Consider the following 13,767-nt stretch of genomic DNA (forward strand, 5'->3'; position numbering starts at 1 on the left):
TCTGAATATATTACCTTCGCAACAATAATGCGGAGCGGCGTCTGGATGTATTACCGTCGCAATAATAATGCGGAGCGGCGTTTGAATGTATTACCGCCACGATAATAACGCGGAGCGGCGTCTGAATGTATTCTCGCCGCAATAATAACGCGGAGCGGCGTCTGAATGTATTACCACAGCAGTAACGCGGAGCGCCGTCTGAATGTATTACCGTCGCAATAATAACGCGGAGCGGCGTCTGAATGTATTACCGTAGCAATAATAACGTGGAGCGGCGTCTGAATGTATTACCGTCGCAATAATAACGCAGAGCGGCGTCTGAATGTATTACCACAGCAGTAACGCGGAGCGGCGTCTGAATGTATTACCACAGCAGTAACGCGGAGCGCTGTCTGAATGTATTACCGTCGCTATAATAACGCGGAGCGCCGTCTGAATTTATTACCGTCGCAGTAATAACGCGGAGCGGCGTCTGGATGTATGACCGTCGCAATAATAACGCGGAGCGGCGTCTGAATGTATTACCGTCGCAATAATAACGCGGAGCGGCGTCTGAATGTATTACCGTCGCAATAATAACGCGGAGCGGCGTCTGAATGTATTACCGTCGCAATAATAACGCGGAGCGGCGTCTGAATGTATTACCACAGCAGTAACGCGGAGCGGCGTCTGAATGTATTACTGTCGCAATAATAATGCAGAGCGGCGTCTGAATGTATTAGCGTCGCAATAATAACGCGGATCACCTTCTGAATGTATTACCACAGCAGTAACGCGGAGCGGCGTCTGAATGTATTACCGTCGCAATAATAACGCGGAGCGGCGTCTGAATGTATTACCGTCGCAATAATAATGCGGAGCGGCGTCTGAATGTATTACCGTCGCAATAATAACGCGGAGCGGCGTCTGAATGTATTACCGTCGCAATAATAACGCGGAGCGCCGTCTGAATGTATTACCGTCGCTATAATAACGCGGAGCGCCGTCTGAATTTATTACCGTCGCAGTAATAACGCGGAGCGGCGTCTGGATGTATGACCGTCGCAATAATAACGCGGAGCGGCGTCTGAATGTATTACCGTCGCAATAATAACGCGGAGCGGCGTCTGAATGTATTACCGTCGCAATAATAACGCGGAGCGGCGTCTGAATGTATTACCACAGCAGTAACGCGGAGCGGCGTCTGAATGTATTACTGTCGCAATAATAATGCGGAGCGGCGTCTGAATGTATTACCGTCGCAATAATAATGCGGAGCGGCGTCTGAATGTATTACCGTCGCAATAATAACGCGGAGCGGCGTCTGAATGTATTACCGTCGCAATAATAACGCGGAGCGGCGTCTGAATGTATTACCACAGCAGTAACGCGGAGCGGCGTCTGAATGTATTACTGTCGCAATAATAATGCGGAGCGGCGTCTGAATGTATTACCGTCGCAATAATAATGCGGAGCGGCGTCTGAATGTATTACCGTCGCAATAATAACGCGGAGCGGCGTCTGAATGTATTCTCGCCGCAATAACGCGGAGCGACGTCTGAATGTATTACCACAGCAGTAATGCGGATCGCCGTCTGGATGTATTACCGTCGCAATAATAACGCGGAGCGGCGTCTGAATATATTACCTTCGCAACAATAATGCGGCGCGGCGTCTGGATGTATTACCGTCGCAATAATAATGCGGAGCGGCGTTTGAATGTATTACTGCCGCAATTATAACGCGGCGCGCCTTCTAAATGTATTACCACAGCAGTAACGCGGAGCGGCGTCTGAATTTATTACCGTCGCAATAATAACGCGGAGCGGCGTCCGAATGTATTACCGTCGCAATAATAACGCGGAGCGGCGTCTGAATGTATTACCGTCGCAATAATAATGCGGAGTGGCGTCTGAATGTATTACCGTCGCAATAATAACGCGGAGCGGCGTCTGATTGTATTACCGTCGCAATAATAACGCGGAGCGGCGTCTGATTGTATTACCGTCGCAATAATAACGCGGAGCGGCGTCTGAATGTATTACCACAGCAGTAACGTGGAGCGGCGTCTGAATGTATTCTCGCCGTGATAACGCGGAGCGGCGTCTGAATGTATTACCGTCGCAATAATAACGCGGAGCGGCGTCCGAATGTATTACCGTCGCAATAATAACGTGGAGCACCTTCTGAATGTATTACCGTCGCAATAATAACGCGGAGCGTCTTCTGAATGTATTACCACAGCAGTAACGCGGAGCGGCGTCTGAATGTATTACCGTCGAAATAATAACGCGGAGCGGCGTCTGAATGTATTCTCGCCGCAATAATAACGCGGAGCGGCGTCTGAATGTATTACCGCCACAATAATATCGCAGAGTGCCGTCTAGATGTATTACCGTCGCTATAATAACGCAGAGCGCCGTCTAGATGTATTACCGTCGTGATAATAACGCAGAGCGCCGTCTAGATGTATTACCGTCGCTATAATAACGCAGAGCGCCGTCTAGATGTATTACCGTCGTGATAATGCGGAGGGGAATGGCTGCCCCTTGCAGTTGAGTCAGGTTCGCCGTGCGCGGACATTCCTTGAGCGCTGTCCCCGGAGGCCCCCGGTCACGCTGCGTGTGACTTACGTTGGGTGTTATATGGAGAAGCTGCTCAGATGCCACATTTTTCTCTCTGGGAAGGACTGCCAGGGACCCAGTAACAGATTGCGTGGCCCTTTTATGTTGGCCCCCAGTGCGCCCATCACACACTTAATCAAATGATCCCCCTCATGTCTGTCGTTGAAAACTGAATGAACCCCCTTGACATTGGGGTGGTTTGTGGAGACAGAACCCTGTGGGGTAACGGTTATCACTAGAAATGGCCCCCAGCCTAAGGGCCACAGGTCAGACATGTCTCTGAACCATTAGAGCAGGAGCTGTGTGTTCATTTAGATAAAATAAAACGTCGTCCCCCCCATGATAATTACCACTTGACGCCATCACTCTATGTACATCCTCGGGGAATGTTAATTGCTTCATGTTTGTAGTAAGAGGCGGCATTCCACCCACGTATCCGTTATGCAGGACGGGCCCCGTGTCTCTCTCTGGCCGGGATACACCGGACTGTTCTCCAGAGACGGGAGGGCATCAGGGTTCTGGTCCCAATCGGGCGATGTGCTCCTAGTCATGCAGCAGAGGGTCCCTCTATGAAGAATACACCACTGCCCGTCCCCCCATGATTCAGGTGCCCCCGGCAGATGCCCAGGGTTCCCGGTGCGGAGACTGGCACCGGGGTCTGTAGTTTTAGCTGAATCCACTAACTTTGTGATTTCCGTTTTGTATAAGGGTATGGTTTGTCCTCCCCGGGCAGCCTGTGATGGGATGTCCCTATATAATCGGCTTCTCTCGAGGAGACAGAAGCTGCGGTTATTTTGCAATAGCGCATTGACTCAGTTCTGAACCATTTTTAGGGGGTTCGTGCAGATAAATGAGGTTCTAGATTCTCTGTGCCCGATGTTCCCCGCCGTAACCTCTGCCGTGGTGTGAGGGGACGTCGTGTCACCTCCGTGGGGTTACGTCTTCCATGGCCGGAGTTAATATGAGGATGTGATGTGTGAAACCAGAACTGAGATCTAGGGCATCGCTGAAGACGTTCTGCTCGGCTGAACTCCCATCACGATAATTCAGAGCGAAAGTCTCAGAAATAGAAAAACCTGCTTGCAGAAGTTTCCCGGAGCGGACTGAAGCCACGGAGGATTATACGGATAAAATGTGTTAAAACCGCTCTCATTAACACCTGGGGTCTGGAGGAAGCAAATTATCCGCAGATCCAAACCTTTTATCTCCGTCAGAAGAGGTCTGAGCCTCTGCCGTGCCACAGACGGGAGGCCGTGGGCCACAAAAAGCTCATGGAAGTCCCAGGTTACAATGACTTGCTCCTTGGGCACGTTTCAGGACAGTTTACACCAAGAAAGGATGGACCGGACGGCCGTGGGAGCCGCCTGCGCGCCCGTCTCTGATAAACAAACCCTTTTTGGCTGAGAATCGATAAATAAGGCTTGATTGTACATGCCGTAGCAGGGGGTACACGGAGGGGACACTAGTTATCACGGTGTTTCGGGGTTTGGACACAGCGTTGGCCTCCAGAATCCTGTGTTGTTTTTTTTTTGTTAAATGATTTGCGTTTGAAGCCTCGTTTTCTGAAAGCGCCAGTGAACCCCAGACAGCAATCCTCAGCCTTTCATTTTAAGGTAGCTCCCTGAACCACCCTCGCTGGGTCTGCCAACCCCCGCCCAGGGCAACGTCTGTTTCGCTCGGAAAGGCGGCTTTTTTTCCAGCTCTCTGTCTTGGTTTTGATGGGACGCGGAGCGGCTCCGCCGATACCGGCAATTTCCTGGAGCCAAAATGAAACACTCTCGGACACAACGCTCCAAGCTGGCCCTAGCTGGTCATCGTCTGGATTTTAAATGCGTGGCCCACATTTGGGGTTATGCACAGAGAACGAGTTGCCTTCTAGTCTGTTATTCCTTCGCGAATGGATGAGCAGCCACTCTTTTTAGGCACGAAATGAAATCAGGCGCGTCTATAAATATACATTTCTGGTGACTTCTGTTTCTCCCAAACTTCAGCGACGCTCGAGGTTTCAAAAGCCCCCACGAGAGAGGGACAGAGATACAGCGAGGATTTATACAACCGGCCCGTAAATGGAAGTTAAACTTATATGAACGGAGGATAGGGGTCGATTCACTGAATGGTGGTAGACCAAGTGGAATTCAGAGAAATTGCAATAGGAAAGAGATTTTACTGGAAGAAGGGCTTGTTCCCCGTCCAGAGAGAATACATTGTGCCAACATCCGGGCGAGCTCCGCTTGGGCCACACAAACTCTGTGCCAGCGCCTGAGCGCCCAACCTCGGCCCAGATTGACAAATGCCCCAATTGGGTTTCAATCTTTCCTTTATCTGCCCCAGGTCAGCAATCAGGGCCATGGGGGTCGTGGGGCATCAGTCTGGTGTGCTAACGCATGTGGTCACATGGTATCAGAAATACCCTGGCCTCCCTGGGCCAATAGAGAGATACCCAGGGCTAATTTAAGCTTTATCTTGGCCCTGGAAATTTAACTTATATCCCTCCTGGATCCACCCGCTTCCCTGTCTCTGCTCACACATTGTTACCCCGCCTGCCCACGTATTTCCTGCCCCTGCAAATTGGTCACATTGAGTTTGGACGACATAGACCGACGGAGGCAGGAGGTGTATCGGGGGTAATTAGGTTGGGTAAAGTGTGGCCCCATTGGGTACCGTGGTGTTCCGGCCTCCCTCTGCTGAATGGGGCTGTGTTTTTGAAAACCTTGGCCACGGTCTCCTGGGAGGCAGTTTATGTCTGGAGGAGCCGCACAGAGGCCATCCATGCGCAGAACCCTTTCATGTGGCTGTCCTGCTGATGCTCGCTCCATATGGGAATTGGCTACGAACGTGGACTGTCCATTAGATGAGAGTCTGGCCATAGACCGTAACTTTAATAGCCCCACACAGATTTACCCCAGCTAGGTGTGTTACACTGCTAACGGTTCCCAGGAGCCCCAGGCAGGCCTCTATTACAGCTGGAACCGTGTGTATCTGACAACGTAAAGCAGCCAATGGGAGGTACGCAGAGATCAGATTCCGCCTCCCATTGGCTGCCGCCTTCTGTCTCTCTCATTCACGCTCATTCCCGCGCTCCGCCATCACGGCGTTCGAGACAAACGAGTCGAGATTCTCTTGACTGTAAATATTTAAAAACCATTCTGTGAGTACAAATAAAGAGGATATAAACACGGATGCGGATAATGCGGTGTATACAAACGCTACGCACAGCTGGGAGAGCCAGGCCCAAAACGCTTTCACAACATTTTCTCCGACAGAGTAAAAAGCTGCATTGGGGACGTAATGTGCGTTGTTGTTTTTGCGTATATATAAATCAGTTTTCATGTGATATTTTTACCAATAGCTGCCCTGGATTAAAACCTCGTTATTTTATACTTCTGGGAAGTCAATGTTTCTGTTTTCTTTATCGTTAGACTATATAGAAAGAAATAGGAACACCTCCACAAATGGGTGAATCGTAAAAATAGTAAAAATGATATATAATTACCCTACAGATCTTGCTGCTCCCGAAATCAACACTCCTCAAAAGTGTTGTTAGAAACAGTATGTAGAAAAACCGGGGCACATAGATATGTGGGAAAAAAAAATGTGAACAAATATAGTGTAATATGTCTCAAACAGAAACAAATTAAAAGTGTGATATTGATTGCACTCACAAGTATACTTGAAAATGATCGCTCATCAAAAATCCAGACTCTTTTCGGTCTTGGAGTTTCTGTGATTAAAATCAGGAAACGAAATAGTGCAATAAAAGTTGATTTTTTTTTTTTTATATTTTTTTTTTAAACACATACTGACTTTTAAATTCTCCTGAGGAAGCCGACATTGATGTCGGCGAAACACGTTGAGAAACTTTCTAATTTCGATTATCGATCTTTGGACTTTATATAAAGACTTACTGATCACCATCTCTGCTACTGTGGAGGACATCCTCACACTGCTTTTACGCATAACTTACCCGTTATGCCCATCCGTTTGTAAGTTTTTTTACCTTTATTTATTAAAAAAAAATATCAACTTTTATTACACTATTTCGTTTCCTGATTTTAATCACAGAAACTCCAAGACCGAAAAGAGTCCGGATTTTTGATGAGCGATCATTTTCAAGTATACTTGTGAGTGCAATCAATATCACACTTTAAATTTTTTTTTGTTTGAGACATATTACACTATATTTGTTTAAATTTTTTTCCCCACATATCTATTCCCCCCCGGTTTTTCTACATATTTTATCGTTAGACTTTCAGATTTGTTTCCAACATTCTAGTCCCACGACCGGCCCCCAGATGTGCCAATTCACGTCATTGCAATAAGCGTTAAACCAGAGGAATGGTCTGGCCGTGGAAGCGGAAAGGATTGTAGAAATCACAGTGTTATTTAAGGGGCAATCTCAGGGTCCGGGGATGAGCACAGATTTTGGCCCCTGTAATCTTCTTCTGGGGCCCCCAGTGCCTACCGTGAGCTGTTGTCTGATTTTGCCACTCTGAGGAGTAACAGTCACAGAATTTGCTTTGAACAGTCAGATCAGCAAATAGCATTGATCATACGATGGGGTAATTGGGCAAATACAGAGTGTAAGCAATACATTAGGCACCCAACTACCCCTATTTACTCCATGAAATAAAAGAAAGTCCACCTCTGGCTGCATGTTATATCCTGCATGGAAGCGGAGAGGTTCTCTGCTCAGGACACATCAACATCTTAACACAAATCGCCTTAAATGAATAAAAACAGTGAGCAGCCGAGGTCAGCCCCCCCCCCAGTGCATTTTACACCAGCTTCCCCGCACTGCTACAAGAACCCACAGAGTGTACGTCTACCGGTCCTGCCCACACGGAGCCGCACACCGCAAGAAATACTTTGGACCGGTCGGTTATCCTGAGAAACCCGGCGTGATGGGGTAGTTACCGGGAAATTCTACCCTAAGAGTGGTTTATATTTCAATTAAAAACAAAAAAAAAACTTTTCCGCCAAACACTATATCTGCAAAATATGCCCTGATGTTCTCTGTTACAGAATAATCCTAGCAGATCATGTATGTAATATCACATGTCAGGCCGTGTTCCCATCCATCAGGGAGGGGGTATTGGATGCACAGAATGGCCTTTTGGGAGAGGTGGTACAGTCTCAAACTCTAGGCTTGTTTATTAATGCCTGGGATAGGCTGTCCTGAGTAGGAAATTCATTTCCAGGTTTGTGTTTTTCGGTGGCAGGCAGGTCACTGTCTCCAAATGTCTCCTAACCCCCAGTGGGGCCAGGCACAGAAACGCTTCATACTGGGGGCAGGATGGTCCTAAGGGTAAAAAAAGGAATTTGGCTTCACAAAATCCACACGGCTTATTTTGGCAACACGTTTGGGTGATTGTTCACACATGGCACGTATTTATAATCAAAATACGGAACAGTCGGACACAGACTTCAGGTATCGGGGTGGGTTGTATCCCTTCCACCAGTGCCGGATCCTTCTCTGCTCCGTACATACTCTTACATTGTCACCGTTGCTCTGTAGACCCTACTAATACTGGCCGGGTCGTGCCCTTGTGTACACTTGGTGACTATTGGGGCACTTAAGGGATAATAACCACCAATGAAAGTCACCGTCCTCTCCGTACAGCCGGTTACACCGGGGTTGTCCTCCGATTGACCACGCTGAGGTGAAGTCCTTCCTTCAGCTCTTTCTGGAAGCAGTTGTGAACCTGCAGGAAACTGGCCTCGTGCTCGGGATTGAAACTGGCGGCTGTCGTGATTTTCAGGGGTTCCCTAGAAAGCGTGTACATGGAGATCTCGCCCATGGGGATGGCGCGGATCCTGGCGGGTGACACTTCCCGGGATGGGGAAGGTTCTGTCGAGTGGGAGCTGGATCTGGATCTTCTCCTCCGATACCTGTAACTCGGCATCCTGGCGTAGGGGGACGACGACGAGGTTTTAATAAACTCCCTTCTGGATTTAAACCTCAGTAATTTGTTCCTTTCGATGTAAATATTCACGGCCAGGACCCCTATAGTTTCTGCCACGATGAAGGATAACGCCCCGAAATAAAAGGACCAGCCGTAGTTGTACTGATTTTTCTTATCCTCGTCCTTCTTGTCGCTGGGGTCGCCGGCGTTGCTGGAGATGTACACGATGATCCCAATGATATTGCTGAGCCCTGAAAGTAGAATAAACTCATTACCGGCAAAGAACTGGAAGCGTCCGTGATACCCGGATACCGGCCCTCCAGACCAGAACATGGGCAGCCAATATGGGAACGCCAGGAAAGAAATTAATTTGCCTATTGGCTGGCCCAGTTCAGCTGCTCTGGGCAGGATTTCTCAATAGGACCGTGCTTCTTGGATCTATGGAGTGTGGGCGTGGTTAAAAATTTAAGCCACTCCCACAGTCCTAAATATTTATAGCAAGAAGACTAAAATGCATTTATGCTGCTACCGGGAGTGAGCTGGGAACCTGCAGGGTTTTTACTTAACCGGCAATTCCCAGACTTTGGCTGCACCCGAACGGACCCGACGCGGTGAACCAATTTAATAACAAGAGGGGTGAAGGTGGCGGAACTAGGGGGTGTTTTTAGGGGGGCAGGTATTTTTGGTGCTCATACACTAGGGGGTGTTTTTAGGGGGGAAGGTATTTTTGGTGCTCATACACTTGTGTGTGGCATTAGGAAATCCCCAATGCACTCACCGGCTGCCACGAACAGTATGCCGGCGCTGAGGATGATGTTATTCCGCTTACTGTAGATGCGCCCGGCGCCCACACACAGCCCTCCCAGTAACAGCAGGACGGTGCTCAGGATGGGGAACACGCTGGAAGCCCGAACGATCCCTGAAACAAGACAAGGTCACAGGCGTCAGCAGCACTGAACCTGGAGCCGCTGTTTCAAAGAAGGGCCCCGTCTCAGACTCCTCATAATAATCTGACGACAAATAGAAATGTTCTTGTGCTGTTACATCGATTTACTCCAGCGCTGAAAAACAGTGATATTTTTTCAGATTTTATATTTTCCAGGCAGGGTATCTTATGGAAATCCCCCTCCATTTCCCATGACCCTTCAGTAGGGACTGTATCAGAATTCTGCTATCAGTCGCTTCCTGTTCTCTCCCCGCATTGTTTTAGTGGACGGCGCATGAGCCTCTAGCGCTGGAGATTGTTTCCGGCCGCGCAGGTCCCTCCATAATGCTATTATCACAGATATATCAGGCCTGGGGGTGATTTATACCCTGTGACAGGGGCAGCAAGATATCAGAGGAAAAACAGAGGGGTTTCTATTTAAAAGCAATACCGAATGTGCTGATGCCCTTTAATTTACGGCTGGGCGTGAAGTCTGTGTAAGAGGGAGGATTATTATATTTTTAGTTCAGAATCTATTCACCAACCAATAAACACTAAAACGTACAGACCATGAATTTCACGAACTTTGAGAATATTTTAACGAACATTTAAACTTTGCCATTTTCTGACTACTTTCTCAGTATCAGGGTTGTTAATGTCTCCTATCATGATAATTACTTAAAGGAACAAAGTGTTTTACAACAGGGAATCCATGTGATGCGGCATTTTGTTGGCATGTCTTATGGCACGGAGCGGAACGCGTCATGACAACTGATAACCGACTTGCACAGCGCAGACGCTCTGCCGGTTAATTGGCGGATCTCTAAAGCTCGGATATGGGAGTGATTGACATCTGTACCCAGTTCTGTTCAGCCTTGAAGTCACTTGAGGCTAACAGTGCTCACATATCACTGATTATCAACTTCAATCCATCACATGCAAGGGCCACGGAGGGCCCAAGGCTGCCTGGTGCTGAGGCCAATTAACCCTCTGCTTGGAAAGTCTGAGCTCAAACAGGCTTCTCTATAAGAGGACACCATGTACATTGCAGGATAGTAGTTACCAGTTGGCTTGGAGTTAAAGTGAGTTCCTTCTCCGCCCCAGCAAGTATTGGCGAGCGCTTTCGTGTGATTAAACCGAGCAGTCCTCGGGCCGGGCGGTCGGCAGGCTCTGCCAGGTTTCGTTGCCGGTTATCACCCGGCATACAGAGCTCCCGCTGCAGCTGAGGATTCTGGGTAACAACCCCCCCGTAGCCTATAATCACATGGCATACAGAGCCCCCGCTGTAGCTGGGGATTCTGGGTAATAACACCCCATACCCGCATTCCACTTACGTAAGAGATATTCAGAGCTGTCATGGTCATAGTCATTATCTTCTGGAAAATGATTAATTCGGAAACAATTTCCTTTGTAGAGCCCTTAAGAAAGAGAGAATAAAATTAATGTGAGTGTGTATTACAGAATATATGATAAAGAGGCGTAATGCGCGTATTACAGAATACATGATATAGAGGTATAACGCGTGTATTACAGAATATATGATGTAGCGGTGTAACGTGTGTATTACAGAATACATGAAATAGAGGTGTAATGCGTCTATTACAGAATATATGATATAGAGGTATAACGCGTGTATTACAGATTATATGATATAGAGGTATAACGCGCGTATTACAGAATATATGATAGAGAGGTATAATGCGCGTATTACAGAATATATGATGTGGTGTAACGTCTGTATTACAGAATATATGATATAGAGGTATAATGCGCGTATTACAGAATATATGATATAGAGGTATAATGCGCGTATTACAGAATATATGATATAGAGGTATAATGCGCGTATTACAGAATATATGATATAGAGGTATAACGCGCGTATTACAGAATATATGATAGAGGTATAACGCGCGTATTACAGAATATATGATAGAGGTATTATGCGCGTATTACAGAATATATGATATAGAGGCGTAATGCGCGTATTACAGAATATATGATATAGAGGCATAATGCGCGTATTACAGAATATATGATATAGAGGCGTAATGCGCGTATTACAGAATATATGAAAGGCGTAATGCGCGTATTACAGAATATATGAAAGGCGTAATGCGCGTATTACAGAATATACGATAGAGAGGTATAACGCGCGTATTACAGAATATACGATAGAGAGGTATAACGCGCGTATTACAGAATATACGATAGAGAGGTATAACGCGCGTATTACAGAATATACGATAGAGAGGTATAACGCGCGTATTACAGAATATTAGGGCTGAAACAACGAATCGATAAAATCGATAATAATCGATAACAGAAATCGTTGTCGACGATTTCCGTTATCGATTAATCGAGTGATCGATTCGTTGTTTACTTACCTCCGCGAGCGTTCCCCGCTTCTGCAGTCTCCGCCTTCTTTTAGTTACGTGACGCGTTCCGGAGGTAAGTATTCTTCATGTCTGTGCGAGTGGCTCCATTCGCACAGAGCGATTCGCGGGGGTGGGGGAGGGGTTTGAGTGTGGGTGCAGGGCAGAGTGGGGGTGGGGGTGCAGGGCAGGGTGGGGATGCAGGGCAGGGTGTGAGTGTGAGGGCAGGGCAGGAGACTGGGTGCAGGGCAAAGTGGGGGTGGGGATGCAGGGTGTGGGTGCAGGGCAGAGTGGGAGACTGGGTGCAGGGCAGGGTGTGAGTGTGGGTGCAGGGTGTGAGTGTGGGGGCAGGGCAGAATGTGGGGGCAGGGCTGGGTGCAGGGCAGAGTTGGAGACTGGGTGCAGGGGCACAGTGCAAAGTGCTGGGTGCAAAGTGCCAGGGCTGGGTGCAAAGTGCCAGGGCTGGGTGCAAAGTGCCAGGGCTTGGTGCAAAGTACTGAGTTCTGGGTGCAAAGTGCCAGGGCTGGGGCAAAGTGCTGGATGCAAAGTGCCAGGGCTGGGTGCAAAGTGCCAGGGCTGGGGCAAAGTTTCTTAAACAGTAATAGTCCACCTCTTTTCAGAATGTTTGGGGTTATTTTGTTTCATAAATATTGTGTTTGGGTTCTTGTACTTTGAAAATATTGTTTTTTATTACATCATAACAAAATAAGAATGTTAATGTAAATTTTAAGGTGTTTTTCAACATCCAGTTCATTAAATAATTTTAAATAAACGAAAAATTTGCATATTGTTTTTTTTTATCCGATTAATCGAAAAAATAATCGACCAACTAATCGATTATTAAAATAATCGTTAGTTGCAGCCCTACAGAATATATACGATAGAGAGGTATAACGCGCGTATTACAGAATATACGATATAGAGGTGTAACGCGCGTATTACAGAATATATGATAGAGAGGTGTAACGCGCGTATTACAGAATATATGATAGAGAGGTGTAACGCGCGTATTACAGAATATACGATAGAGAGGTGTAACGCGCGTATTACAGAATATACGATATAGAGGTGTAACGCGCGTATTACAGAATATACGATAGAGAGGTGTAAAGCGCGTATTACAGAATATACGATAGAGAGGTGTAACGCGAGTATTACAGAATATACGATAGAGAGGTGTAACGCGCGTATTACAGAATATACGATAGAGGCTTAACGCGCGTATTACAGAATATATGATAGAGAGGTGTAACGCGCGTATTACAGAATATACGATAGAGAGGTGTAACGCGAGTATTACAGAATATACGATAGAGAGGTGTAACGCGCGTATTACAGAATATACGATAGAGGCGTAACGCGCGTATTACAGAATATATGATAGAGAGGTATAACGCGCGTATTACAGAATATATGATAGAGAGGTATAACGCGCGTATTACAGAATATACGATAGAGAGGTGTAACGCGCGTATTACAGAATATACGATAGAGAGGTGTAACGCGCGTATTACAGAATATACGATATAGAGGCGTAACGCGCGTATTACAGAATATACGATAGAGAGGTGTAACGCGAGTATTACAGAATATACGATAGAGAGGTGTAACGCGCGTATTACAGAATATATGATATAGAGGCGTAACGCGCGTATTACAGAATATACGATAGAGAGGTGTAACGCGCGTATTACAGAATATATGATATAGAGGCGTAACGCGCGTATTACAGAATATACGATATAGAGGCGTAACGCGCGTATTACAGAATATATGATGGAGGCGTAACGTGCGTATTACAGAATATATATGATAGAGGCGTAACGCGCGTATTACAGAATATATGATAGAGAGGTGTAACGCGCGTATTACAGAATATATGATAGAGAGGTGTAACGCGCGTATTACAGAATATATGATAGAGAGGTGTAACGCGCGTATTACAGAATATATGATAGAGA

At 46.9% G+C, this 13,767-nt stretch overlaps 1 protein-coding gene across 1 annotated transcript in view; it reads right to left on the minus strand.

Annotated features, from left to right (window-relative positions):
• Positions 1–8,227: 8,227 nt before the first annotated feature.
• Positions 8,228–13,767, minus strand: part of LOC149281887 (voltage-dependent calcium channel gamma-4 subunit-like) — a 14,005-nt gene continuing 8,465 nt past the window's right edge. Inside the window, exons 2-4 of the mRNA XM_089498876.1 lie at positions 10,766–10,849; positions 9,285–9,425; positions 8,228–8,757 (exon numbers count right to left, since the gene is read on the minus strand). Coding sequence (XP_089355002.1) covers positions 8,228–8,757; positions 9,285–9,425; positions 10,766–10,849 — 755 coding nt within the window. The remainder of the gene's footprint in view (positions 8,758–9,284; positions 9,426–10,765; positions 10,850–13,767) is intronic.

The sequence above is a fragment of the Sceloporus occidentalis genome, unplaced genomic scaffold, assembly GCF_023333645.1.
Source record: "Sceloporus occidentalis isolate IW3139 unplaced genomic scaffold, rSceOcc1.0.p SCAF_126, whole genome shotgun sequence".
NCBI lineage: Eukaryota > Metazoa > Chordata > Lepidosauria > Squamata > Phrynosomatidae > Sceloporus > Sceloporus occidentalis.